The 26,401-nt window shown below is 38.4% G+C and overlaps 2 protein-coding genes across 3 annotated transcripts; both read left to right on the top strand.

Moving 5' to 3' along the window:
* The first annotated feature begins 749 nt into the window (after positions 1 to 749).
* PTCRA (pre T cell antigen receptor alpha) lies at positions 750 to 6,868 on the top strand. The gene is made up of 4 exons (XM_081315410.1): positions 750 to 897; positions 3,715 to 4,035; positions 4,593 to 4,637; positions 5,921 to 6,868. Exons 1-4 carry the CDS (start codon positions 753 to 755, stop codon positions 6,058 to 6,060), a joined length of 651 nt encoding a protein of 216 aa, XP_081171536.1. The 5' UTR covers positions 750 to 752; the 3' UTR covers positions 6,061 to 6,868.
* Positions 6,869 to 9,036: 2,168 nt separating this feature from the next.
* CNPY3 (canopy FGF signaling regulator 3) lies at positions 9,037 to 16,094 on the top strand. Of its 2 annotated transcripts, XR_014026247.1 has the most exons (7): positions 9,037 to 9,238; positions 10,704 to 10,827; positions 11,075 to 11,171; positions 11,303 to 11,425; positions 12,676 to 12,793; positions 13,865 to 14,287; positions 15,960 to 16,094. XR_014026247.1 is itself a non-coding variant. In XM_081326357.1 (6 exons), the coding sequence occupies exons 1-6, from the start codon at positions 9,121 to 9,123 to the stop codon at positions 14,095 to 14,097; spliced, it is 813 nt and encodes a 270-aa protein (XP_081182483.1). In that variant the 5' UTR covers positions 9,037 to 9,120; the 3' UTR covers positions 14,098 to 15,258. The 2 variants fall into 2 exon arrangements, 1 of the variants encoding a protein (XP_081182483.1); XM_081326357.1 differs by lacking the exon at positions 15,960 to 16,094 and having other exon boundaries at positions 13,865 to 15,258.
* The last annotated feature ends 10,307 nt before the right edge of the window (positions 16,095 to 26,401 follow it).

Here is a 26,401-nt window from a genome sequence, read left to right as displayed (position 1 = left end):
TTTTTAATTTAAGCTGGCCACTTCTTTTTAAAAAAGCTTTGTAGACAAGTATTTTTTTAAAAATCAGTTGTAAGTATAGTGGTACCTTGGTGCACATTATTAATTGCTTCCGGGATGTGCAATGAGTACTAAAACCACCTTATGATTAAGTGGGAAATTTGAACTGAGTTAAGATTGGGAACTTTTAGATTCCTCACCTCACCTATATCAAGTGAAAGAATACAAACACATATATTAATATATCACAACACAGAAATCATCTTTGGATATGGGTTTTCATGGAAACATTTTTTTTATTTTTTAACAGTACACTCAATTATTTTAGAAACCTGGAAGGCCAAAAGTTTATTGCATATTTTAATATCCAGTAGAGTGCTAACTCTCCCATTCCACTTTCCAACTTTCTGTTTGTCATGCATTTCTCTCCCAAGGCTTGGGTTTCTGAGTCATCTGAGATGGTGTTGGACTCCCATTTGTGGCAGAGATATTTAGCTTCTGGAGTCCAGGGATGTCCTGTCCAGTCTGGATCAGGTGAAGGATTTCTGAAAATGACACAGAGTTATCTGGAGCAGGAGGTGGGTCAGCAGGGCTATTCTGTATCTCTTCCTTGCTATCACTTCCTGCCCTGGGAAGTGCACTTGCGGTCTCTGCTACGGCAGACTCCATTCTTCGGGAAACTCAACCACGGTCATTAGTGGAAAGGAGGAAACCTCAGGCGCGTACCTAAACACGGGGAGAGAGATGGGAGAGAGATGGGAGAATCACCTTTGCACCAGTCTCCCACCCTCAACCCTCCCGCCCGGGAGAAGGCTTATTCCCAAGTAACCCCGGGCTCTGGCGTGGATCGCTCCTTCATTTGGAGGATCGTACACGTAGCAATCCTCGGCGGATTTTTCCGTAAGTCGTGGGAAACGAGGCGGAGGACTCGGCCTGCCACCCCCTTTGTGATCGCTTTTGTTTGATGCTTCGATAGAACAACAGCTCTACGGACTTTCAGGCTGAACATGCTGGGTGCCATTTCCTTCAGAGACCGCTCCCCCCTCCCCCGTGTCGTGAATAGCGTGTTTACTGCAAAGCAGGACTCCGCAGAACTTCCTAAAAGCCCGTTAACCTCAAAGACACAGAGAAACCGTCTTGTTGCCCTACAGATCCCAGCATCGGCTAGATCAGGGGTAGGCAACCTCGGCTCTTTTATGACTCATGGACTTCAACTCCCAGAATTCCTGAGCCAGCCAAGCTGGCTCAGGAATTCTGGGAGTTGAAGTCCATGAGTCATAAAAGAGCCGAGGTTGCCTACCCCTGGGCTAGATCTTTCCCGTCCAGTCTGTCTAGAAGCAAAGAGCGCTCCGCCTTACCCATTCCAGAGAGGCTCCAGGAAAAAGGACCTTCCGGAATCCTTCTGGTTTCCCGGAAGTTATAATTAAGGCGGCCAGGAAGGGGAGTTAGGACAGGCCGTACCAAGATCGATCTATTAGCGGGGAGATACCACAACCTGCAACTGGGCGCTATTTGGTTCTGAGCCGGCTTTCTTTCCTCTTAAAGCCTATGACACTGGCAGAAACCAAAGCATGTTATTAAGGCCAACCTTTGAAAGATAAACTAAATGACTGGGGGAGAGCCACCCGGATTTTTGGCAACCCAGGTCTGACATTCATAAGTTTAACTTAGTGTTTTTCAAACTTAGCAATAGTAAGAAGTATGGATTTCAATTCCTAGAATTCCCCAGCCACCATTGGGAGTTGAAGTCCACACATCTTAAAAGTTGTGAAGATTGAAGAACACCGAGTTTAACCCTAGTTTACACTTCATATGAATTTCCAGAGAGATATTCTGGTGTGAAAAGGCAAGCGGGATGGGTCCTGGTTAGAATTTGGATGAGAAAGCAATACTATCAAAATTGCAGATTTTTAAAAAATTGCAAAACAAAATTCCAGCAGGCAGCAGTGGAAAGCTACTTTCACATTTGCCAAGATGGTTCTGATTTTTTTTTTACAGCTCACATCAGTTTTCTCTAAACTACAGTACATAGATATTTTCATTTTGAATTATTTGTATGTTTGCTTTATTTGTAATTTTTTGTACTGTTTATGTTTTAATTGTACGCATCCCAGAGTCACGAATGTGGAGTGGACAGCGATATAAAATGAATAAATAATTCATGAAGTCACAAATAGCAGAGCTGACTTGGCTTTACTTTTAGCTGAGTTAGTTGTTTGCAAAAGCCACCAAGAATATTGTAGCATTTCAAAGATTAATATATTAATCGACTAGAGAGTACACTCTTAAATGCCTTGACAATAGTGACATAGGAGAATTAAACAGCCATTGTTGAAAATGGATTGGTCAAAGACAGAATTACCTAGGGAATTACTATTAACACATCTGGTCACTATTTTTAGCATTCCCTATATTTTTGACTGTCCCTAATAAAGTTCACATATTGCCTATTTGAAGACTGTTCCTTGAAACTAATGACACTGAGTTACAGTCAAGAAAGTTTGTTAGTTTTAAAAGAGTTACAAAACCTGTTCCTGTTGTCTTCCTTATTCCTCCCAATAGATGTTATTAACATGTTCTAAAACCTGTGAGAGATGCTAATTACACTTTGCCTTTAAAAAAATCCTGTGTGTATGTGTGTATATACTGGCTTGCTTTGAAGAAGCAAGATAGGAAAAGTATTGATGCTTTTGAAATTTGGAGAAGATTCCTGAGAATATGTGGACAGCCAAGAAAACAAACCAGTAGATAACCGAATAAATCAGTCCCAAATTCTCACTTGAGGCACAAATGACCAGACTCAAATTATCCTACTTTGGATACTTAGCTGTCTGGAAAAAACTCTAATGCTAGGAAAGATGGAAACAAAGAGAAGAGGATGAAATAGCAGCCAGCCAGATGCACTCAATTACAGTGATGACATATGCACAGTAGGAAGACTAGGTTAGGGACAAATTGTCATGGAGAAAATCCATCTGTGTGGTCACTAAGAATAAAAAATGACTTGATGGTACATTAACAGTCAATACAGTCAACAGGGGCAGTTTGAAATGGTTAAAATCAATAAATAAATGATATGAACACATGTACATGTAAACATTACATCTATTCATGCTTCAGGTATTTGGGCTTTTAATACTAGTAGTACAAAATCTGATTGTGACAATGGCAGTACAAAGAGACAAGCCATTTTGAAAATATTAAAAAGGAAAGTGACTTAAACAAAAACCTTGGGGTTTTTGCCAAGCAGCTGTGCAGCTGTTACCAATGGGAAAGGAAAACGGTGGTCAGAAAGAGCTTCAGTTGAGTTTGTCAGTTACAAACACACATTTTCAGAGGCATCCTTGTTCCTTGAAATGATGCTGTGGGTTTTCCAAATGAACTTGGCCTGGAAGCCATTTGGGCATCTCTTGATCATTGCAGTTCTCCAGCTTTTGACATGTGAGTAAAGTTTTCAGCACTTCTTTGGGGGAAAAAAGAAAAACTATTGGAAAAACATAGGTGAGTTACATAAATAAGACAATGGTGTTGGGAGACCTGTAAAATTCTGTAAATGAAGAAAAGTGACTGCACAAGGAGAGGGGAAAGAACTATATGTCTGTGGAAAAAGAGATAAATCCCAGTGAACCTCCAACAAACAACAATAATCTTAATTGTTTTTCTATAAACTAATTTTGTGCATGCAACTTTATAATAAACCGTTTCTTTGGATAACAGGTCACTACTCCTTAGGTCTATTTTCAACTCTGACACCACCACTCTATCTGGAAATAAATGGTGAAAGAAAGACCCTGATTGTATGTTTGGTGAATTACTTCTCAGAGGACTCACTGGGAGTCACATGGTTTTCCAATGGAAATGGGAGCATGTTGGACGCTTATACTTATAGCATTTTCAAGGAAGAAGATGGCTCTTTCAGCACAATCTCACAAATTTCCATACCCAGCAAAGAATTTGAATCATGGAATATTGTCATTTGCTCGGTTGCACAAAATCAAAACTCAAGAATCTGGAACACTACCTCTCTACAAATCTCTGGTATTTATCAAAGGGGGAGAGAAATATTTAAGTTTTAAAAAGATATTAAATTATATTATTATGATTGAATTCATAAATTGCATTAATTCTGACTTAACCATTGTTTATTAAATAAAGCAGAGCTGGCTACTTTAGCATGTCATGCTGAGCCATAAAATTATTGCTTACAAGTGTGACTGAATTCACAAAATAAGCTAAAACCAAACCCACTGGGGCTTTGCTTCCCAAAGCAAAGTAATAAATTAATTTGTGCACACTGGCCCCATATAAATAAAAGTAGCAATTTTATTAGAGTTCGCCAGGCCAGAAATAAATATACCAGTTATCTCTGATAACTAAAGTGGGTGCTTAAAAATATGTGAAGTCTTCTGAATTTTCAATATTTTTGCATAAATATTATGTAAAACATCATCTATTCTTCACACAAGTCCTAAAAACTAGATGAAGAGAACTCAGTTAAAAATCAATCTGTTCATTAAGTTTACTAAAGACATGAATTACTTGGAAGCTTTAAGGATTCAAGAAAATGTTTCATAGTTACTATTATTTTTTTCCAGAAGAACAATATATGGATGATCTATGTCTGTATGAAAGTCAAGCAGGTAAACACAGAATATTTCCTTATTTTCCAAGTAGTTAGAGAGTAAGCATCTAGAGCAGGGGTCTTCAAACTTGGCCCATTTATGACTTGTGGACTTCAACACCCAGAATTCCTCAGCCAGGCACGCTGGCTGAGGAATTCTGGGAGCTGAAGTCCACAAGTCTTAAAAGGGCCAAGTTTGAAGACCCCTGATCTAGAGGGAAGTTACTTTGCTTCATTCAATCGCTTTTTATGGACCATTCAGTTGATCATTGTTATTGTGCTCTATCTTTTCTCAGACAACAGAAAGGCTGTCCTTGTAGCATTCAGAAACTTGGCAACTAGTGGAAATGTGGCTGCAAGAGTAATAAATGGTACCGATTACATGACATATGTAGCACCAGTGCTCCATGAGCTGCGCTACCTGCTAGTGTGTTTCCGGGTGCAGTTCGAGGTGCTTGTTGTCACCTTTAAAGCCCTATGTAGCTTGATACTGGGTTACCTGAGGAAATGTCCTTTTCCACAAGTTTCTGTCCATCCAATCTGATTCAACAGATTGGGCATGCTGTAGATCCCATCAGCCACAGAGTGTCAGCTGCCAGGAACAGAAGAATGTTTTTTTTAATGTTAGTCCTGCATTATGGGATATTCTCCCCTTGAAGATTAAAATGGCCGCAGTCCTGTTGGCTTTTTGCAAAGCTGTAAAACCTTGACTGTGTATACAGGCCTGTAGCTTGGAATGTGTTAAAGGCCCATTACTTAGTTTTACTATTAGTTGATCATCATCACAGCTGCTACTTGCACTTACTGATTTTGTGGATATTTAATCATTTTAATGCTTTTTTAATTGTTTTATCATTTTAAAATTGTACGCCGCCCAAAATCACTTAGTTGAGTTGGGCGGCTATGGAAATTGAATAAATAAAATATTCCAAATAAAACTATTGAGGAGGCAACCTTTAATCTAATTCACAGAATGTTGTCAAAATGTAGCAAGTCTGAATACTATATTTTTTGTTTACATTAAAATGATTTCTATGTGACTAAAATAGCTGAAGAGGCAGATTGAAATAATATTTGATTTTTCAACCAACAGAGCAAATGACTTGTAAAACTGTAGTGACACATATTCACAATTTACTGTACAGTAATACATCCTAGTTCTGAATTTGTAGTTTAAAGTAAGTTCAAAGAGATAGCTAATAAAAGCACAGAATATTTCATGTGAGAACATCAGGACCAAAAATGTCTGAGTATCTGCTGCAAATATTGCTATATAATGCTGTTTTTGTTTGCTTTTTATAGCAGTGGAGGAACAGATGTTGTCCACTGAAATTCTGCATAATCGCACACAAGAATTACATCTTCTGGCCATTAGAACTTTGCTATTCAAGTTCCTAATTTTTAATGTGCTGATGACCTGCTGCATCCTTTACAAAAGATAAATAAAACTGTAGTGCATTGTTACCATAAGCTCAATTATAAAAAATAAACATGAAAAGAGCTGCTAATACTATTTTTAAAATGCATGAAATGCTTCAAGGAATCTGGAACAGAATGCTTCAAACAGTGATAAATTGAAACTGGGCATCTGTTTATCGGATATGCTATGAATATAACACAAGGTAGATTATAGCGCCTTTGAGGTCACTTCCAATCCTACTATTTTGTGATGTCCATTCAGAATTCCACGATCATAAGAAATTATTCAGTTATTAACTCCCAGACTCCAACAACTGAATGATGAAAGCAATCTTTGACAGAACTCTTAATCAGTGGGAACTCTGCATTTGGTGGCTTAAAGACACATCGGACTGATTCCATGTTGCTGCTTAATCATCAGGATTAATGCAATGTAAGAATTTAAAATGTGCTCCCTTAATCATTTATTAAACCATTCACGATTCATTAAAGCATCATCATTATCATCATCATCATCTTTTTTCAGGCTTGTGTGGAAGTTTGAAAAAAGGTGAGCATGCTTTAAGGCAGTGTTTCTCAATCTCAGCAACTTTAAGATGTATGGATTTCAACTCCCAGAATTTCCCAGCCAGCATCCCCTTTCTCCATTTTGTGGGTTCCCTTAGTCCCCTGCGGTGGAGGTGGCTGCTTTGTTTATTGGTGCTTTTTTCTCTCTCATTAAAAGGTTTTGATGTCCTTACTTGGGTTGTTTTTCTTTTCATGAGCCATTTTGCAGGGAGCATCTTAAGAATTGGGGAAATGGAGAAGAGAATGGAATCCGTTTTAGTTCTCTCACTGGCATCTTACCTTCTGCCTTTTATGTACCTGTAGAGGAAGGAAGGAAAACAGGTTGCTAGAAAGTAACCTTAGACTTGAGTATTGTAAACTTGATGGGGATTATTGAACGGAAACAGGTGAAAGGAAAAATGACAACAGGTAGAGGCAACTGGAATGAGAGGAGTAAATTTTCGTGTAAATCAGGACTTGCGACACTGCTAGTTTTTTTTTCCTTCTCCCCATTTTCCTCTCTTCCCCTCACTATTGCCTCTCCTGCTAACAGGGAAGGGGCTAAGATATTACAACCCCTTTCTAACATTAGCTTAGTGCAATAGTGCAATGGCTTATGAGATTCTAGGCATTACCTGGAGAAAGTAGATGACAGTTCCATGTTCCCAACTGCTGAATCAATAATAATAATAATAATAATAATAATAATAATAATAATAATAATAAGAAGAAGAAGAAGAAGAAGAAGAAGAAGAAGAAGAAGAAGAAGAAGAAGTAGTAGTAGTAGTAGTAGTAGTAGTTGGAAGGGACCTTGGAGGTCATCTAGTCCAACCCCCTGCTCAGGCAGGAAATCCTATACCATTTCAGACAGGTGGCTGGCCAGTCTCTTCTTAAAAACTTCCAGTGTTGGAGCATTCACCACTTCTGGAGGCAGGTTGTTCCACTTATTAATTGTTCTAACTGTCAGGAAATTTCTCCTTAATTCTAGGTTGCTTCTCTCCTTGACTAGTTTCCATCCGTTGCTTCTTGTCCTGCTTTCAGGTGCTTTGGAGAATAGCTTGACTCCCTCTTCTTTGTGGCAGCCCCTGAGATATTGGAAGACTGCTATCATGTCACCCCTCACCCTTCTCTTCATTAAACTACACATACCCAATTCCAGAAACCGTTCCCTATATGTTTTAACCTCCAGTCCCCCAATCATCTTTGTTGCTCTTCTCTGTACTCTTTCTAGAGTCTCAACATCTTTTTTACATCATGGTGACCAAAACTGGATGCAGTATTCCAGGTGTGGCCTTACCAAGGCATTGTAAAGTGGTATTAGTACTTCACATGACTCAGTTAATATGACTGCATGCTGTCAGATATACTGGCAAAGATAAGTAGGCCAGCAACTATTTGTATTCTTTGTATTGTAGTAATAGGACAGATGAAGAGTTACAAAAATGAATTGAGGGCAGGTAGCTCCAGGTTAGGAAATCTAAAGTTTACACCTGTAGTAACTGTAGAATAATGACCTATTTAATTGGGGCATAACGATTCCAGTCTTAAAGTTATTTGTGCCACAGTTCTTTTGACTTTTAGTTTCTCTCAACAAATAGAATAGAACAGAACAGAATAGAATAGAACAGAATGGAATGGAACGGAACGGAACAGAAGTCTGGAAGGGACCTTGGAGGACTTCTAGTCCAGCCCACTGCTCAAGCAGGAAGACCTATACCATCTCAGACAAGTGACTGTCCAGTCTCTTCTTAAAAATCTCCAGTAAAGGAGCGCCCACAATTTCTGGAGGCAAGCTGTTCCACTGGTTAATTTTCCTCAATGTCAGGAAGTTTCTCCTTAATTCCAGATTGCTTCTCTTTGATCAGTTTCCAACCATTGTTTCTTGTCTTGCCCTCTGGTGCTTTGTTGAATAATGTGACCCCCACTTCTTGGTGGCAGCCCCTCAAATACTGGAATACTGCTATGTCTCCCCTATTTCTTCTTTCCTTTACACTAGCCAAACCCAAGTCCTGCAGCCGTTCTTCGTATGTTTTAGTCTCATTCTGGGAGTTGAAGTCCACAAGTCATAAAAGGGCCAAGTTTGAAGACCCCTGCTATAAAGAGAGCAGACCGAACTTCACCACCGTACAACCCCGCGTTATTCAACATGCCCTCGATCCAATCAGGGAGCACTTCGACCCGCCCATTCTTCCCGTCTTTTGTAACGAATGGGGTGAGCTGTGTAACAAACAGGGACGAAGTCAGACAGGCCAATCCGAGAGTAATGAGGGCAGCACTTCAAGGGTAGAAGGAGGAGGGCGAAGCACGCTTATTGGGGAAACGGGAGCGCTATGTGGCTCTTTGATTGGCTGGCAACTGAAGCAATCCGAGCCGTCTGTTGGAACGTGCCACGACTGGGGCCGCCATTGGTTGGTACAGTTGGTTGTTATAGTTACATTAGAAGAGGAGGATCCCGGAAGCGGAGGGCAGATTTGTGAGTATTAGTTGGTGCGGCTGTTGTGCCTGTGGCGGCGTGGCAACTTTAAGGGCAGTCTCCGATGGCTTCGTGGGTTCCGGGCGTCTGTGTTTTATTGGCCTTGCTGCTAGTTCCGGCTAGGCTGGGCGGAATCGTCGCTGATGACAGCGACTGGGTTAAACTACCCAATAAATGCGAAGGTGAGCTTGGATTCAGGAGTAGGGAGCGAGGGGCGCTGGTGGGAACTGGAAGGAGTGGATGAAAAGTCAAAAATTTGTAACGGCAGTTATTTAAACAGAAAGTCAAGACAAGGCAAGCTCTTGCTTAGTAAGGTCCATCCAGGAGGATGATAAACGTACCATAAAACAGTTATGTATTTTTTCAAGTATAGTCTCAGAATGAATGGAGCATCGATTTTTTTTTTATTTTTTTTAAATCCCATTTATATCCCGCCCTTCTCCGAAGACTCAGGGCGGCTTACAATCTAAGAAGCACACACCAATGTGCTTAGCAATAGCCTTCATTCTATGTATATGCCTGCTTATTAGGGCTTTCGCCTCCCCCCCAGCGGCATTTTTACAAAGTCAGCTTATTGCCCCCAACAATCTGGGTCTTACTTTTGTCGAAAATTACAGTATTTATTACGTTCTAGTCTTTAAAATGCTACAATGCTCTGAAAGTCAAACAATGTTTGGATATAAAGTAATATATTCATCTCCGGCAGCACTAGATCCATACCTTCTCCTAATTGTGAGGTATTTTTAAGTTGTAATCATCAGAGTGATATATAGTGTAATAGTACAGTAGATCTATAGGATGGTGCAGGCAGCAGAATAGGGAGTAGGGAGTAATTGTGTTTAGAAACTCCTAATATGAGGGAATGTTTATATATTTCTATGTGTTATTATTACATTTGATTGCTGCCCATTTGTTTGCTGTAATAATGTAATAACATTAGTGCTACAAAGTTATTTTGGAGGTGTAAAATAAATGATTTTAATCTGGGAATGATGGGGTAAATAAAATAAATTCTGTGACAGGGCTTTCTTACGGTAATGAATGATAGCCATTAAATGACTGTTTTTCAAAGGAGGCTGCGGCTTTTTTAAAAAAATTTGATGGTATTAATAGAATGGAAAAAGGATCTGAAAAAATGTCACTAAAATGAGGCCAGATGAGTAAAAAAGAAAAGAGGAACAGAAAGAACTATGAGCCCCAGAGTTGTGGGTTTTTAATGTTACTGAAGTAGGTAGCATTGTAGTGTAAAGAAAGCAAAAGTGAATTTAGACTGAGAAAATGAGTTCAGCAAAATGAGTTGTGTAGGCTTATTGGAACAGAGAATGTATGTTTTGTTTTATTATATAAAGAATTTCTGTGGATGCCCAATTTGCCAAGGTATGGCTTTGGGTGGCATAGAGCAATGCATGGAATAAAGAGTTTAGTACTGTGTGTATGAGAATTTTCATTATATCCATGCATTATATCCACTCATTAAGTTTTGCAAATGGAGTAGTGAGGCTACTGGATTGCTTTACAATATGTTCATTGCTATAAGCTGGTGGAAAATTGAGTCTATTTCATAATTTGTATTGCAACATTAGTAATATAGCAGATCAGCAGTCACAATTACCACTACTAATTATTTTGAGTTTTGACTATATTTAGTTTGCAAGTATGTTGCTTTGGAACTGAAGTCTTCCTTCGATGAAACTGGCAAGACCAAGGAGGTGATTGACACAAAATATGGCTTTCTGGATGGCAAAGGATCCAAAATCAAGTACACAAAATCGTAAGTGGAACAAGGTTGCTGAGAAATGCAACAGGTTTTTACCTTGGCTAGTCTCAGGATCCTGAGAATGGATTGAGGTATAAGCAAAATAGCATTGGCAGACAAAACACTTGGAGGTAACAAATGAATGATTAAACTGGCCATTTGTCTTCTGTAATTAAAGCAACCTGAGTTTTCATTTTCATAGTTGAAATAATGGACATCCAAAAACGTCCTTTTATTTCCAAGCATTCTTTTCTGTCTGCAGGGACATTCGACTGATTGAGGTGATAGAAAACATCTGCAAGAGACTATTGGAGTACAATTTGCACAAAGAAAGATCAGGAAGCAACAGATTTGCAAAGGTTAGTAACTTAGAATTCTTCTAGCATTTACTGCATAATTTTTACAAGCATTAACTTGCACTACTTGTTCCTCACTTTCCTTTGGCTGCCTTGATGTTTTCAAAGTATACTCTTTATTCACTCTGTTTTAGGGTATGTCTGAGACATTTGAAACTCTTCATAACTTGGTGCACAAAGGAGTAAAAGTAGTGATGGACATTCCATATGAATTATGGAATGAAACCTCTGCAGAAGTGGCTGATCTTAAGAAACAGGTATGGTGGTATATTTTTGTATTATTAAAAATAATTTCTGAAAGTACTCAGTTCCACATTATGTTAGATAACTGCCTGAGGTTTTCCCTTTCTCTATTTCTAGCCCTCAAAGGTTGCAGGGGCATGGAGTGGGTGAGGCCTACCTTTTTTCCAGTTTGGAGGACTGGGGCTTTTAAGTTACAGAAGAATGGATGAGGCTGGATGAATTCATATGCCTTAGGTCATTTCTAAAAAAATATATCATCAATCATTGCTACTCTGCCTCAAAATTTCAGTGTGATGTAATCTGGAGAGGCTCTGAGGAGCCCAAAAAAGAAGCTTCAAAATGGTCAGTTACTTTGCAAAATGTAATGAAGCATCTCATCAGCTAAATTTTATGTTAATCTGAATATTTGCAAAGAATTTACAGAAATTGTTTCGTAGGAAGACTGCTGAAGCTTCAGTGGTTTAGTAGGTCTTTACTCTTGAGTCTGCCAATCACCATTTGGGGAAAAAATGTAAATGTATATTTCTAAAGTCTGGAGGGCTTCTGAATATGCGGAGAGATTTCAAACTAAGAATCAGTAACATAAGGCTTGAGTCACAGAGAGAAATCAGGCCTTGGGTATGTCTGGGTATGGTCTTCTTTTTGGAGAGGGGTACAGTCTGATTTGTGAAGTCAGGCTAGAAGGCACATGATAACAGAATTTCCTGAAGCAAAGCAGATCCAGATATAGTCAGAGCTGGGATGGGAGATTATCCAGAAATCCTTCATACGCTGACCTTAATTATGTAATGGGGAAAAATATAATTAATATAGATTAACTTACTGCTGCCATCTCAAATGTTGGTGCTGCCTAAAATGATCCTGTCATATGTAGCCATCTGTACATATCAAATAGTGGAGGGGGTGTATTGACAGTTAATTTAAGTGAAAAGAGAGAGAACAAAAGACATTTGAACTTTTATTTGTATTAGCACTCGTTTTTAGATTCAGCTTTACAAAAAAAGGCTTTTTAAAATAAAAAAATGTAAATCTAGAATTCTAAAAATACTGAAAATAATACTTTTCTACTCCTTTCTCTTCTATTATTTTTGGACTGTTTCTGTTATTCTTCAATGATTGGATTCTGGGGAACCTGAATAGCTATTTTATAACAAATTAAATTATCAACAGAATGTGAATGGATATGGAGTGAAACCTTGGGTTTGTAGCTTCCTCTGCAGAATCATACTGTAATGATTTTGGTTTCTCTCATTTTGTCTGCTAGTGTGAAACAATGGTGGAAGAATATGAAGATGTGATTGAAGACTGGTATAAAAACCATCAGCAAGAAGACATTTCCCAGTTTCTGTGTGCAAATCACGTGTTGAAAGGAAAGGACACCAGTGAGTTTCTCTTTCATGGAATTGATTAATGTGGGTGGCTGGGGTGTAGGGATGCTTGTGCAGCATAGCCCCATCTCTCTCTCTCTCTCTCTTCTCTCTCTCTCTTCTCTCTCACTCTCACTCTCACTCTCACACATACACACACACACACACACACACGGGAAACATGTTTTTCTGTGCAGTGTCAAGCTCTGTATTTGGGGCAGGAGGAAGGAAAAATAGGTGGGAATAATAATCTTTTCTCGTTCTGCTTTTTCATCTTCTGCCCAGTGTTGCTTAGAGAAATACTTAAATTTAGGTCAAACATCATACCAGTCTTGATTCTGTGTGACTTTTAAGTTACACATTGGATTCCATGGATAGCTCCCTCTCTCTTTCAGAAAAGGTAACCAAATTGGTAACAAAATATTTTCTCACAAAAAATTATGCTGAGTTCGGCCTTTAAAATAACAAGGTAGCCAAGCTTGCCTAGGCACACCATAGGAACCTCATTTTTTAACTTAATGGAAGTGTTCTGGTTAGGAAACAAGAACTGACATAATGAAAGAGATAGTCCTCTTCCCCTTCATTACACTATGAAGAACAACAATGATGCCTGGTTGCTCACGCCACACGGGAGAAAGCGTGGCTCATTTAGTTTTAGTTTTTTTTAATTTTGTTAAGAATTAATCCATTTTTAAAATTAATACACAATAATTAAAATAAACTATGACTTATGAATCCAACTCTTTGGCACAATTAGAATGGCTCCAAGATTTGGCTGGCCACTAGAGTTCTAGCGTTTGTGAATCAGATTAATTAGAATAAATGAATTTCTTTTCTCAGCCGTTCATGAAAACATGTTAAAAAGAATTATTACTTTTAAAAGCCAAGACTGTTGTTGAGAGCTGCTTCCCATTTTTGTTGCTAAGGTAAAAGAGTAAATAATTTAAAGAGAACAATTCTCACTTTAATTTTTTTTTTTTGCTTTATGCTTGAGAAGGCAAGAAAAATAATGATGTTTAAGTCAAGATAGAGGGAAGTGGCAGTTTGATGATACCTTGGGATCTGTTCCTGTCCTCCTTTTTCTAGGCTGTTTGGAAGAAATGTGGACTGGGAAGAAAGGAGACATGGCAAAGGCAGGGCAGAAGATCAAGAAAAAGGAAAGCAAGGCAAAAAAGCCTTCAAAGAATAAGAAGCCCCCGAAGGCTGATCAAGAAACGGGACACATGCAACCCAGCACGTTAGAGACACCTGATCGTACTGAAAAGGAAGAGGATGGTCAGAAGATGGCTTCCCTTTCACATAGCACAGATGAACTGTAGGATCTTCAGAGGCACATTCCATCCACCCTTGTCTTGTGGGTTTGCCAGCTTGTATTTGGACCACTGAGAATTGCTTTGGCCCATGGGAGTTGCAAGAAGGTCCATATTGTTCTGAAGGGGAAATGGAGAAATGGGCAGTGATCATGGTCACTTGAAATGAATTCTTCAGTGTTACCTCAGCAAAGGCAAGGTACAAGAAGCCAGCTTGTTACTTGTATTCTTTGGTGGACAGTCAAATTAGAAGTGCTGTGGACGATGCAGTTGTGGTTTGCCTTTGGAAACTGAGTTTGCTGTCCTCATTAATTCCCTATCCCATCACTTTTGACTTTGGCTTGCTGGATAACATTGGTGAAAGAAGCATTAGAAATGAAAAGGAAAGCATAAACGAAGACATTCTGATCCTGTGGCAGTTCATTTTCCTGCCATATTCCTGGATTTGGCTGTAATCTCTTAACTTGTACATTCTATTAGGGTATGGGATGCATTTAGTACAACCCTTCCTTATTAAACAGAACATTGTGTTTGTTTGGGAGGAAGTAAGAATGAATATTCTGTCAGGATAAAGGCATTGAGTTTCTCCTTTGTTTCTTTTTTTAAAGTTCTTACAGCAAGGAATCAGTTCTGCAGCCATTTCAATAAGAGGAGCATTTACAGATGTCTTTGTTGATGCTTCCAAACTCCCAAAATTTGTTTCTGGACATGCTTGCCATTTCCTGAAGTTTTTTTAAAAATAAAAATGTAGGGTATTTTTTGCATAATTTGTGTTTCATTTAGTTCCTACACTGACCTTCCACATCTGTTCCAGAAAATGCACATATTAATCTCTGTTCAGTGTTCAGAATGATGTAACACTGTTTCTTCAAGGGATTGAAAGGAATGAGATAACAAGGACCTCCAGGTGCAAATTGGTCAACTAAAGATCATTTCAGACTGAGGTCACATGCTTGTTTTGTGTATGAATCATTTATGAGTTCCATTATTAATCTTTTATTGGACAAAGCATATTTGCAGAGTTGCTGAAAAATGGAATTAAAATAAAAATGGCATCCTGTAAGAGGAACAGTTGTCTCTGACTTGTTTCACACATTATACTAGGTCATAAACTAATCTGTATATCATTGTTAATGGCTTAGAATGTGGTGTCTCATTTAATAAATATTTATAAACACATGATTTAGCACAATGTGTGAATCCAGCCAATGTCTACAAATTTTATTATGAAATTCCTTTACCATGTGTTGATAAAAATTGTGGCGTGTCAACATTGAGTAATCATATAGATAACCACTTCTTTAAGCCAGGAATGAAAACCTGGGTATAGCTATCTGGCCTTTTCATTTTGTACTCAAACCATTTTTTATAGTCTTCTCATACTTCCAAGTAAGACAAAGCTAGAATGTGTCCTGCTATAAGATAGAAGAGGGTGAGCGAAATAGCAAGAGAAGCTCCTTACCATTTGCAAATTTTGCAAACTTGCATTTCATTTCAGGCCTTTTCTCACAAGAAAAGACAGTCAGCTTTTACTTTTAAGATTTTTAAAATACCCTAGCCAGACTTTGCTGCCATTCAGAGCATTTCCTTTTAGAATTAATTCCCTTTTCTGTAGGAACAGCTGCTATATATGACCTGGAAAATCTGAACCACCATCAGATGGTGGCAAAGGTACAAAAGCTTGTAACATTTTGCTGTATTCTGGTAATCATCTGGATTTTTGCAGCCCACATCTGGTAGGCCTATATTTACAGGGGCTTTTCACTATTTCATCTGTTGTGAGAGAGGTTGTTTCTGTGTCTTGGTAACTTTTTCCAGGCATCAGAAATATTTGTAATGCCATTTATACAATTTCCTCCTATTCCTTTCAGGACAAGTGTGCTGCAGTCTGACTTGTGTGATTACCTTCTTGCTGTGGAAATAATGGCCTTTTAATGTACAAGAGTTGGGTGCCTGCATTCCTCTCTATGTATCCCGGACCGAGGTTTCAGTCTGAATATTTCGTCTTGTCATGTGACATTCCTTTTCTTCATTTTTTATTAAAAGTTTTTTTTGTAATATAAAATAGAAATAAAAATAAAGACAATGAGAAAAGAGGGGAAAGGGGATAAAATGAGGAAAGAAAAAGGAAAGAAACAAAAAGCAATGACTTCCAACATCTTTCGGTGCTATAAGATACATAATACAGTCACAATATTAACTTTTTACTTTTCTAAAACAGTAAATACTACCATTTACATAATCATGTACTTAATCAAAACCCAAAATCAAATTTTCATTTTTTTTCTCTTTCAAGAGTCTGAAAATGATTTCCAACTGGAAACAAAACTATTTACATTCTTTTCTCTAATAAATGTAATTAACTTTGCCATCTCTGCCAGTTCCACAATCTTTTTAGTCCATTCCTCTTTTGTGGGAGTCAATGCCTCTTTTTTGAGCATGTGGGATTCTTGCTGCCATCAAGATACATAATCACAAAGCTCATTTTTTCCCCCATCTCTTTATCCAACAATTCTAAAGAAAAACTTCTGGTTTCCATTGTAAGTCCATTTTAAGGATCTTCTGAATTAAAATCTGGAACTGTTCTCAATATTTCTTTGCCTTATAACACATCCACCACATATGATAAAAATAAAGTTATATTTCCGGCAAACATTCAAAATACCTTTGTACATTTTAGATAACAATCTGGCGTTAAATAACATATGTATGTCATTTTATAAAACTTTTAAGATTATAGTTCAAAGTATATTTCAGTACTTTGCTCCTCATATTTTCCCATTGGTCCAACAGTCAAAATTCTCGCAAAGTTGCAATTGATTGATTGAATTTTTTAGTCCCACCCAGTCTGCCGTTACCACTGCAGCCTTGCCCACCCAATGGGCCACGCCCATCCGGCACCTGACGATACATAAGTGGGCCTTGAGTTGCAGTTTGGGCACTCCATCTCTAAAAGGTTCGCCATCACTGATCTAATCAATACTGCCTGATCTCAGAAAACTAATCAAGATCAGATCTGACACAGGAATATTTGGAAAATCCTGTGGTGCATGCTTGACTATATTTTTGAAGAAAAATCCTGGAAAAATTAAGTGGCAACCATTTATATATTGCGAACAAAACTGCATGGATCAGTCCATGAAAGTCATCAAGAGTTGAAGTTTAGTTGAAGGAAGCTACTTTTTTTAGTTTGCTTTTCCAAGGTTAAAGTTCTTTCTGGATTTTATTCAGACCTAACCTGAATTACTGTGGAGATCTTGGTTCATCTTTTTCTGTGAATTGCAGGCTTCCACTAGATGACCATTTCTCAGGTCAAGGTATCATCATTCCTGTCATTCTCACAGCATATTTGGCTCAATTTTATGCAGAAGTACTGAATACTTTGGCTTCTGATCCACTTAGTTTGCCTAATAATACTTAAAATTACAACAGAGAGGACAACACATTTTAATTATATTTACAGTACAGTCATTGTTATGGGGTTTCTCTACTTGTAATCAGCTTTTTCCTGTATTTTAAGAATAGATTTGAAGATTGATGTAGATAGTCTCTGATTTCAGAGTTCACAAGTACATAATGGAATGAGAAGAATAGTAGATCTAAGATATCTGAAAGCCTTGGGTGGGGCTCCTAGGATCTCCATTAAGTGTCTGGAACTGGGATTCCTAGGGTTTCCCAGTTCACAGCACCCTTGGAGCCTCAGTAATTTTTTCACAGCACCCCTAAGCTACTGACTCATATGGTGTGTGACAGATGTTGAGTACTCTTATGTTTCTCTTGAAAATTTAATATATCCTATGGTGTCCTGTGACACTGCAGAGTACAGCTTGGGAACTGTAGATTCAGACAGTATTATATATGAATTAAATATAAATAAGTTTCTAATTAATTTTTGTCTTTGCACCATCTGTTTTCTAAAATGAAGCTCCCTACTGTCTGTTCAAAGACCAGGAGGACTGCAAAGAGAGGTCTCATGTCTTTTTATATGTTTACTTTTGTCAATCTCAGGTAAATTTTGTTTTCTATGATCACTTGTTGTCTTTAGTAGATCTTTACTTTATTTTTTTGGGTGTGAAATCCTTTGTTTGGTTTTCCCATTGATTTTCAGCGTGTTATAGCTGCATTGGAGTTTCCCTTCAGTATCAGTAAACATAAGGGAACTTCATTTGGAGTCTGTAGTAAATCTACACTTCTTACATTTTCCAACTCATCAAACTAAGCTCTGCATAACAAGTTTTTTTTAAGTACACTGATGCATCTAATACCAACTTAATACCAACACATTTCCAAGGTGACTTGGTAGAAATATCTAATTCTTTATAGATTAGATACCCCCAAAAACAACATTGTGGTTATACATTGTTTCATAATTTGAAGCTGGTGTTCTAACAAAAGGTTTGCTTTTGAAAAATACCTAGAAAAAGGCTAATCATCTGTAGATACTGACTGTCAAGCAATGATAAGGGAAAAAAAGTGTTTTGGGACATAAAGGTTAAAATGTCATACATAAAACATGCTGTTCTGTATACAAAAATATATCAGAAATCAGATTCCTATGCTATTCCCATGGGCAATGCAAATTACTTGGATGTTCAATAAGTCTGCTATTGCACTTTAATGTGAGTAAACAAACACGTCTACAGTGTCACAGCTGGCTTTGCTCCTCCATTGGCATTTGCTGCACACTTTGATCCATCTTTCATGTGCAGTAATCTTTGGAACTGTTACACCTCTCTTGGCAATGTTTATACCAACTTTTTTGCTGCTGTATCGTTTTACAGGCTCCCTTTGATGGACTTGCTAAACAACCTTGCTTGATGATAGAAGACATGAAAACCCCTTTTTCTTTCTGTGTAGCAGAGTGAGAATTATATTGAATGAATCAACTTGTGTACTCAGCAGATAGTGAACACTGAGTTTCAATTACAGTGGCTTTCTGACAGACTTAAAACTTCTCTGCTACACCTTTGAACAGAGCATTTGTTTTATGCATTCTGAAATCTGAATATAAAATCTTATGTTAAGGGAACATGTCACCTGGACAAAGCTTCAGTGTCTGATGATTCAGAAACTTGCACAACATCAGTTCTAAGAGAGTAGAAGCCAAATGTTTCCTTCAGCTGGGAATAATGAGAGTTGAAGTCCAATTTACATGAGGAGGGACCAGATTGGATGAGTTAACACTAGTACATCAAAATTGTTTCAACAATATTGTTTCCCCCTTTTTATAGTAACCTTATACATCTTGATATACTGTATTATTTCAATGCAAGAATACTTGTGTAATATGATGATAAACTATGAACATAACATTATTTAGAAAGTTTAAAGTACTGACTGTAATTAGGAAAAAGTAAAAATGCTATCAATATTAATAGCATTTTAGGATGTCAATATTACACATTGCTTTGTTTACTACCAGCATTATGGAGAAAACTGTTTCTCAATTATAAACAAACTACTTCAGTTATTTGCATTTTTGTCCTGGAGGAATATAATACAAACATGGAAACTGGAACTTTATTCAACTTGTTTCACAAAGTAATGAATGACACAGTAATTAACCAATTACCATCCAAACTAAAAGTACCAGGCCTAGGCTTCAAAATTGGGATAGCCACTATTGGCATCAAAGACATACAGAAATGTTAATTATTTGCTTTTAACTAAAGGAGTAGATAGAAAGCATGGTATTATCATGGCTGTAATTTCTTGATGTGATAGGTCTCCATGTTCTATCTGTAAATAAAAATGGAGCATTATGATTCAAGAGATTTGTTGCCCAAATGAGGACTTGCATTTTGTTATTGATCAATGTCAATGGGAATTTCATTTTAAATTACTGGTCCATCATACCCAACATTGTCTCATGTGCATGATCTTATCTATTCAGGTCACATTACTGTGTTTTGAATTAGAAATCCTAGGAGCTGAATTTGTAATATTGCCAGTCAAAAGGTCACCCTAAACTGAATTATACTGTCTTTTCCTCATCCTATTACCTTTCTCATATGGGCCAAAAGGTACTGACTAAAATCTAGGTAGTAAGCATGACCAGTATTAGTCTTTCAAATCTACAGTGCTACTACAGTATTCGTGTCTGTATCCTTTAACTGGTCAAAACACTGCATCATAGGGTACAACCTTTTCAATGAAGGTATTTCACATGGTCTAATTTACAGAATATATTCAGTATCCAGGACCCATGACTCCCAGGGAACTGAAATTTGGCAAATTTTATTTAAAAATTTATGACATACAAAACATCATAAAACATTTCCTGTGGTCAACTCTGAATGTTTGAGAGATATAAAGTCATGGTACTATAACCTGGCCTGACATCTGATTGCAGTGAGTCCAGATAATCTGCTTCCTCCAGAGGCCTTTGAAGTTACAAGTCTATCACCACTCAACAGTCCTCCCCCTGAAAGGCTGGACATTGGACAAAAAATGTGCAGTACTCTTAAGGAGGAGACAGACTCTCCCACTAGGACAGACATGTCAAACACAAGGCCCCGGGGGCCGGATCCGGCCCGCGAAGTGGTTTCATGTGGCCCGTGAAGCCATCCTAAAAACAGTGAGGGAACAGCCCCCATCGCATTGGCCCCGGCCCAGAGACCCTCCTTCTGCCAGACACCCTCAGCTCTGTCCCACTCCTGCCCAGGCTCCCATAGGCACCCTTGATGCGAATAATGTAGAGCTGGCCATGCCCACCCAGTAGGCCATACGCACTCTAGCCACGCCCACCCAGTAGGCCACGCCCACCCTGGCCATACCCACCCGGCCCCCTGAGGGCAACCTCAATGCTGATGCGGCCCTCAATGAAATTGAGTTTGACACCCCTGCACTAGGAGGCATTCGTCATAATCTATGTTGTCATTTTTATTAGAAAATTTTAAATAATTAGAAGACAAATATGAAAATATATAAACAGAAATTAAGAAAAACAAAAAAGTGGGGAAAAACAATACAGAGAAAAAAATAAAAATAAAAAATGAAAATATATATAAAATAACTTCTTTACAGCAGTTACAAACAAACTTATTATCTCTCCTCCATCTTTAAGGTTACATTACATGGTTCTTTCTTCCCATATTCAACCTTTTTAATCAGCAAATCCATAAATCACCGATTCATTTTTTCCATTTTGAGCAAAACGTCCATATTAGGGCTACAAGAAAACAACTGAGCTCAGAAATCACCTAGGGCTCCTTAACCATTTCTCTTTACTTGTTTCTTTTTCTATAAAATGCTTCTTGTGCTGAAGCTAATAAAAGTATTTTGGAGCATAGCCTGGGTTTAAATCTGTTCCATATTCCTAATATGGCATTCCTAGTAATGTCAGAACCATCAACTGCATTGTCTCTTTTAACCATAATTTCTCATTTCAGAACCAATTTGTCCCTCGCTGCAAGACAAGTATCTCCATTATTTTCACTAAAGGAGATGTTGGCAGTCTCTCAATTTTGCCTCTCTTTCTTGATATAATTTCACCTTGATCCCAAGCTTTTCATTCAAATATTAAACAAGACCTTGATGCCAAAAGTTCAAAGTTTGATGTTACAAAACAGTGAAAAGTCCTCCTGACTTTAAAATAACATAGAGGGGGCATTAACTCTGCAGCAAGGCCAAATAAATGTGGATTCAGCCAAAATATGAACTCAACACGTTGAGGATATTGGCATTTAACCGCCATCACACACAACTCTTAGCTGTAAATTAGATTCGAGTTTATTGCTTTTTTGTGAATAAAGTGTAGTTAACATAACATGTAATGAACACATGTGACCTGCATGTGTAATTTTGAATATGCAGCTTTTCTAAAACACTTCCAGAACATGATTTTTGCACAGATTGGATGAACTCATTTTATGCCCTTGAAACCGAATTGAAGTTGTTCTAGCCCAAACAAATGAACATAATCAGCAACCATGTCACATTGCATCTTAGCAGGCCTTTTTTTGTCATAGAACGCTCAGAACGGAGTTCCGGCACCTTGTTTGGATGGAGCCTTGTAAGGTAGGCAAGGTGGGTTGTATGACATGTGTGAGTTCCGGCACCATTTTCTTTTACAAAAAAAGCACTGCATATTAGTGAGTAGCAACCATGAACAGTGATGCCAGCTGGTGCTTTTTTGCCTGAAAAATTTCCTCATGGGTGATGCAGGTGTAATCAACCTATGGCCAAAATTGCAGCACCGACCTCCTTACTTTTATGATCTTCAAAATCTACTCTGATCACAAAGAGATGTACTGGATGTGCCTTCAGCACTGCAGACACTGACAGAAAGTGCCATCTTCTCCTACATCATGTCTTCAGTGGAAAGCAGCTTTTCTTTTCAAAAGGGAAGGAGAAATCATTTTTTTCAAAAATAATACACCAACCTTTCTCAACCTTCCTGCCTAGCCTGTCTGAAGTTGTTTTGGAGAAATAAAATATTTCCTTCTTCTTCATCTACACCTGTATTCCTGTAATTCGGTTATTTGAATTCCTGGTTATTAGTCAGCTGTTATCTTTTAAGAAAAGAAAAAAATGCTGAGCAGGTTTTCTTTTGATACCAGGAAATGGAAACAAAAAACCAGGGATTAAATGAGAGATGTCATACCATAGAAACCATAACAGACTTCTAATACAATAGCTATTTATTTATTTTGCTGTTTGAATTCCTGGTGATTAGTTAGCTGTTATCTTTTAAGAAAAGAAACAAATGTTGAGCAGGCTTTATTTTGATGCCAGGAAATGGAAACAGAAAATGAGAGAGAGAGAGAGAGAGAGAGAGAGAGAGAGAGAGAGAGAGAGAGAGAGAGAGAGAGAGAGAGAGATTGTTATAATTGTTATATTGCATTATTTCCATTTGTATGGGAAAGAGACACACACGTGCTGATAGAGATGATAAATACTGCACCCTGTGCCCTAGGCACGCTGGGTATTTCATCATCATGGGACTCTAAACCCACAACAAGGATAATTAAGCAAGACTCTAAAAACAGAGGCGTTTACCAGCCATAGAATTCTGCATTTGGGAACTCCTAGGAAATAAAAGGGGTAGTGACTACAAAGAAACCTTGCTGAGAGTCTCCCCCAGGAAAAAGGTTGGGCAGAAGGAATCAGTATATTTATTTATTTAACAAATTTATATAACCATCCATTTACCAATGGGACTCTGGATGATGACCCAAAAGTAAAATATCTTGAAATAATTAGAAATCAATTAAAACAATCAAGTTGAAGCCACTGTAAAAACATCTTACCAATATGTCCTCTACACACTTGCTGGGCTGGCTGCATGGGGAACAGACCAGGTCTTCAGGAAGGCCAAAACTGTCAAAGCTGTCTGAAACTCAGTGGTGGTGGTGGTGATGGTGCTCAATAAGGCAAGTCTTTATAGCAGAGGTCCCCAACCTTTTGGGCATCAGGGACCGGTTCTGTGGAGAAAGGTTTTTCCATGGACCAGAGAGTGCGTGGTTTTGTGTGCTGCCTGCATCCCACGTATGGTAGATTCTTTCATTTTCTGAAAATTCTTATGCATCCCATGGATGGAGCTTTGCTTGTTTGTGTGGACTGATTGCTGGCATGCCGCAGCCCGGTACCAGTCCATGAACAGGGGGTTGGGGACCCCTGCTTTATAGGACGTATCAGGTGACATTACTTCACTGAATGTGCCTATCTGCCAGATTGGGATGGACAGAAACCATCAGATAAATAGTCCACCTTCCCGTAGCATCCCTTAGAGTCCTATATAGTCCACTATCCCTCGCAAAGCTGAGACATACAGATGTTGCATTATGCCATGCTCTGCACTATACTTGGGGGACAGAATCTCTCTATTTTAACACAGTGTATATTTTCTGAGGGTGTTTTCGGTTATACTAACCACCAATATATTTACAGTAACTGGGAAACAATGGCTAAGTGTTTCATCCTATTTGGGAGTCAACAGATGAGGACAGCAGGTGTTATTCTTTGAGTTTCCAACCTTCTATGTGATGTGAAATCCATATCAATCTGCTCTGAGAGCTTAAGGGAAAGTGGATTACATATAGTGTTCTTACAGATTCTATGTAATATATCCCTTCTTGCAACCACCGAACACCTAGAATCATAGGACTAGAAGGGAGCTTGGAAGTCTTTTAGTTCAACCCCTTGTACAAGGCAGGAGTTCTTGTACCATGCCAGACAGATGGTTGTCCAATCTTTTCTTGAAAAACCTCCAGTGATGCAGCACCCACAACTCTGAGAGGCAAGCTGTTCCATTGATTCTCACTATTAGGAAATACCTCCATTGTTCCAGGCTGAATCTTCTTCTGACAAATTTCCTCCTGTTGCTTCATGTCCTGCCCTCAGGTGCTATGGATAATAGATTGATAACTTCTTCCCTCTGACAGCCCTTCAAGTATTGGGAAACTGCTATTGTGTCTGCCTTGAGCTTTCTCTTCATTAGGCTAAATATATCCATAATTTTTTATGGTATGATTTAGGCTTCAGACTCCTTATCGCCAGGTTGTTCTTCTTGGCAGTCTTTCTAGGCTTTAAATATTTTTTTGTATCATGGTGATCAGAACTAGACTCAGTATTCCAAATGTGGCCTCGCTAGTGTAGTACAGAGTGGTACTATCACTTTCCATTTGGCTTTCTTGGCAGCTGCAGCATTCATACTTAAGAAGTAATTCACCAGGACACCTAAATCCCTCTCACAATTACCACTGTTCAGTAGATATTTTGTATTGCACGTACCTATATAATTGTTTTTTCCTGCCTAAGTGCAGGACTTTACTTTTCTCACCACTGAACTGCAACTTGTTGGATAGGGCCCAATGCTCAAGTCTGTCAAGATCCTTCTGAGCCTTGAGCATATCTTCCAAAGTGTTGGCAATTCCGTTCAGCTTGGTGTCATTTGCAAATTTGATGAATCTGCCTTCTATCCTCCTCTCATCTAACTCATTTATGAAGATGCTGAAGAGCATTGGGCCCAAGACAGAACTTTGAGGTACTCACTGCATGCTTCCCTCCACATAAATATAGCTCCATTGAGGATTACACACTGAGTGTACTAGGTCAGCCAACTGCAAATCCATCAGGTAGTGGTACTGTCTATTCCACATTGTTTTATCTTACTAAGAAATAGGCTGTGGTCTATTTTGCTAAATATCTTACTGCAGTTCAAATATATTATAATTACAGCATTTCCCTGATCAACTAATTTAATCACTTTATCAAAGAAGGCAACAAGGTTTGTCTGGCATGACCTGTTTTTAACAAACTCATTCTGGCTTCCAACAATTGCCTTGTTCCTTTCTAGACCACAACCTACTTCTTGGTAAGCTAGAAAGAGGCAGAATAGACAACAGCACCATCAGGATTTGAAGCTAGCTGAAAACCATACTCAATGAGTAGTCATCAATAGTGTTACATTCACATGGAGAGAAGCAAGCAGTGGGGTACCACAAGGTTCTGTCTTAGGCCGAGTACTCTTCAATATCTTCATAAATGACTTAGATGAGGGAATAGAATGAATACTCATCAAATTTGCAGATGACATTAAACTGGCAGGAATAGCCAACACCCCAGAAGAAAAGCTCAGGATCCAAAAAGTTCTTGACAAACTTGAACAATGGGCCCTATCCAACAAAATGAGTTTTAATGTGGAGAAAAGCAAAGTTTTACATTTAGGCAGGAAAAACCAAAGGTATAAGTACAGATTAGGCGAAACCTGGCTCAAAAACATTAACTCTGAGAGTTAATGGAGTCCTAGTGGATGATCACTTGACTATGAGCCAGCAGTGTGCAGGAGCAGCCAAAAAAGCTAATACAATCCTGGATTGTATAAACAGAGGCATAGAATCAAGATCACACGAAGTATTAGTACCCCTTTATAAAACCCTAGTAAGACCACACCTGGAATACTGCAACCAATTTTGGTCACCACACTACAAAAAAGATGTTGAGACTTTGGAAAAAATCCAGAGTAGAGCAACTAAGATGATCAAAGGCCTGGAGACTAAAACATATGAAGGACGGCTGCAGGACTTGGGTTGGGCTAGTCTAAAGAAAAGAAGAAATAGGTGTGACATGATAGCAGTATTCCAGTATTTGAGGGGCTGCAACAAGGAAGAGGGGTTCAAATTATTCTCCAAAGCACAAGAAGGCAGGACATGAAACAATGGTTGGAACTTCCTAACAGTGAGAACAATTAACCAGTGGAATAGCTTGCCTTCAGAAATTGTGGGCACTTCATCACTGGAGATTTTTAAGAAGAGGCTAGACAGTTGCTTGCCTGGAATGGTATAGGTTCTCCTGCATGAGCATGGGGCTG

This window comes from Vipera berus (assembly GCF_964194415.1).
Source record: "Vipera berus genome assembly, chromosome: 1".
NCBI lineage: Eukaryota > Metazoa > Chordata > Lepidosauria > Squamata > Viperidae > Vipera > Vipera berus.
The sequence above is the reverse complement of the archived record's forward strand: the minus strand, read 5'-3'. Positions and strand labels throughout refer to the sequence as shown.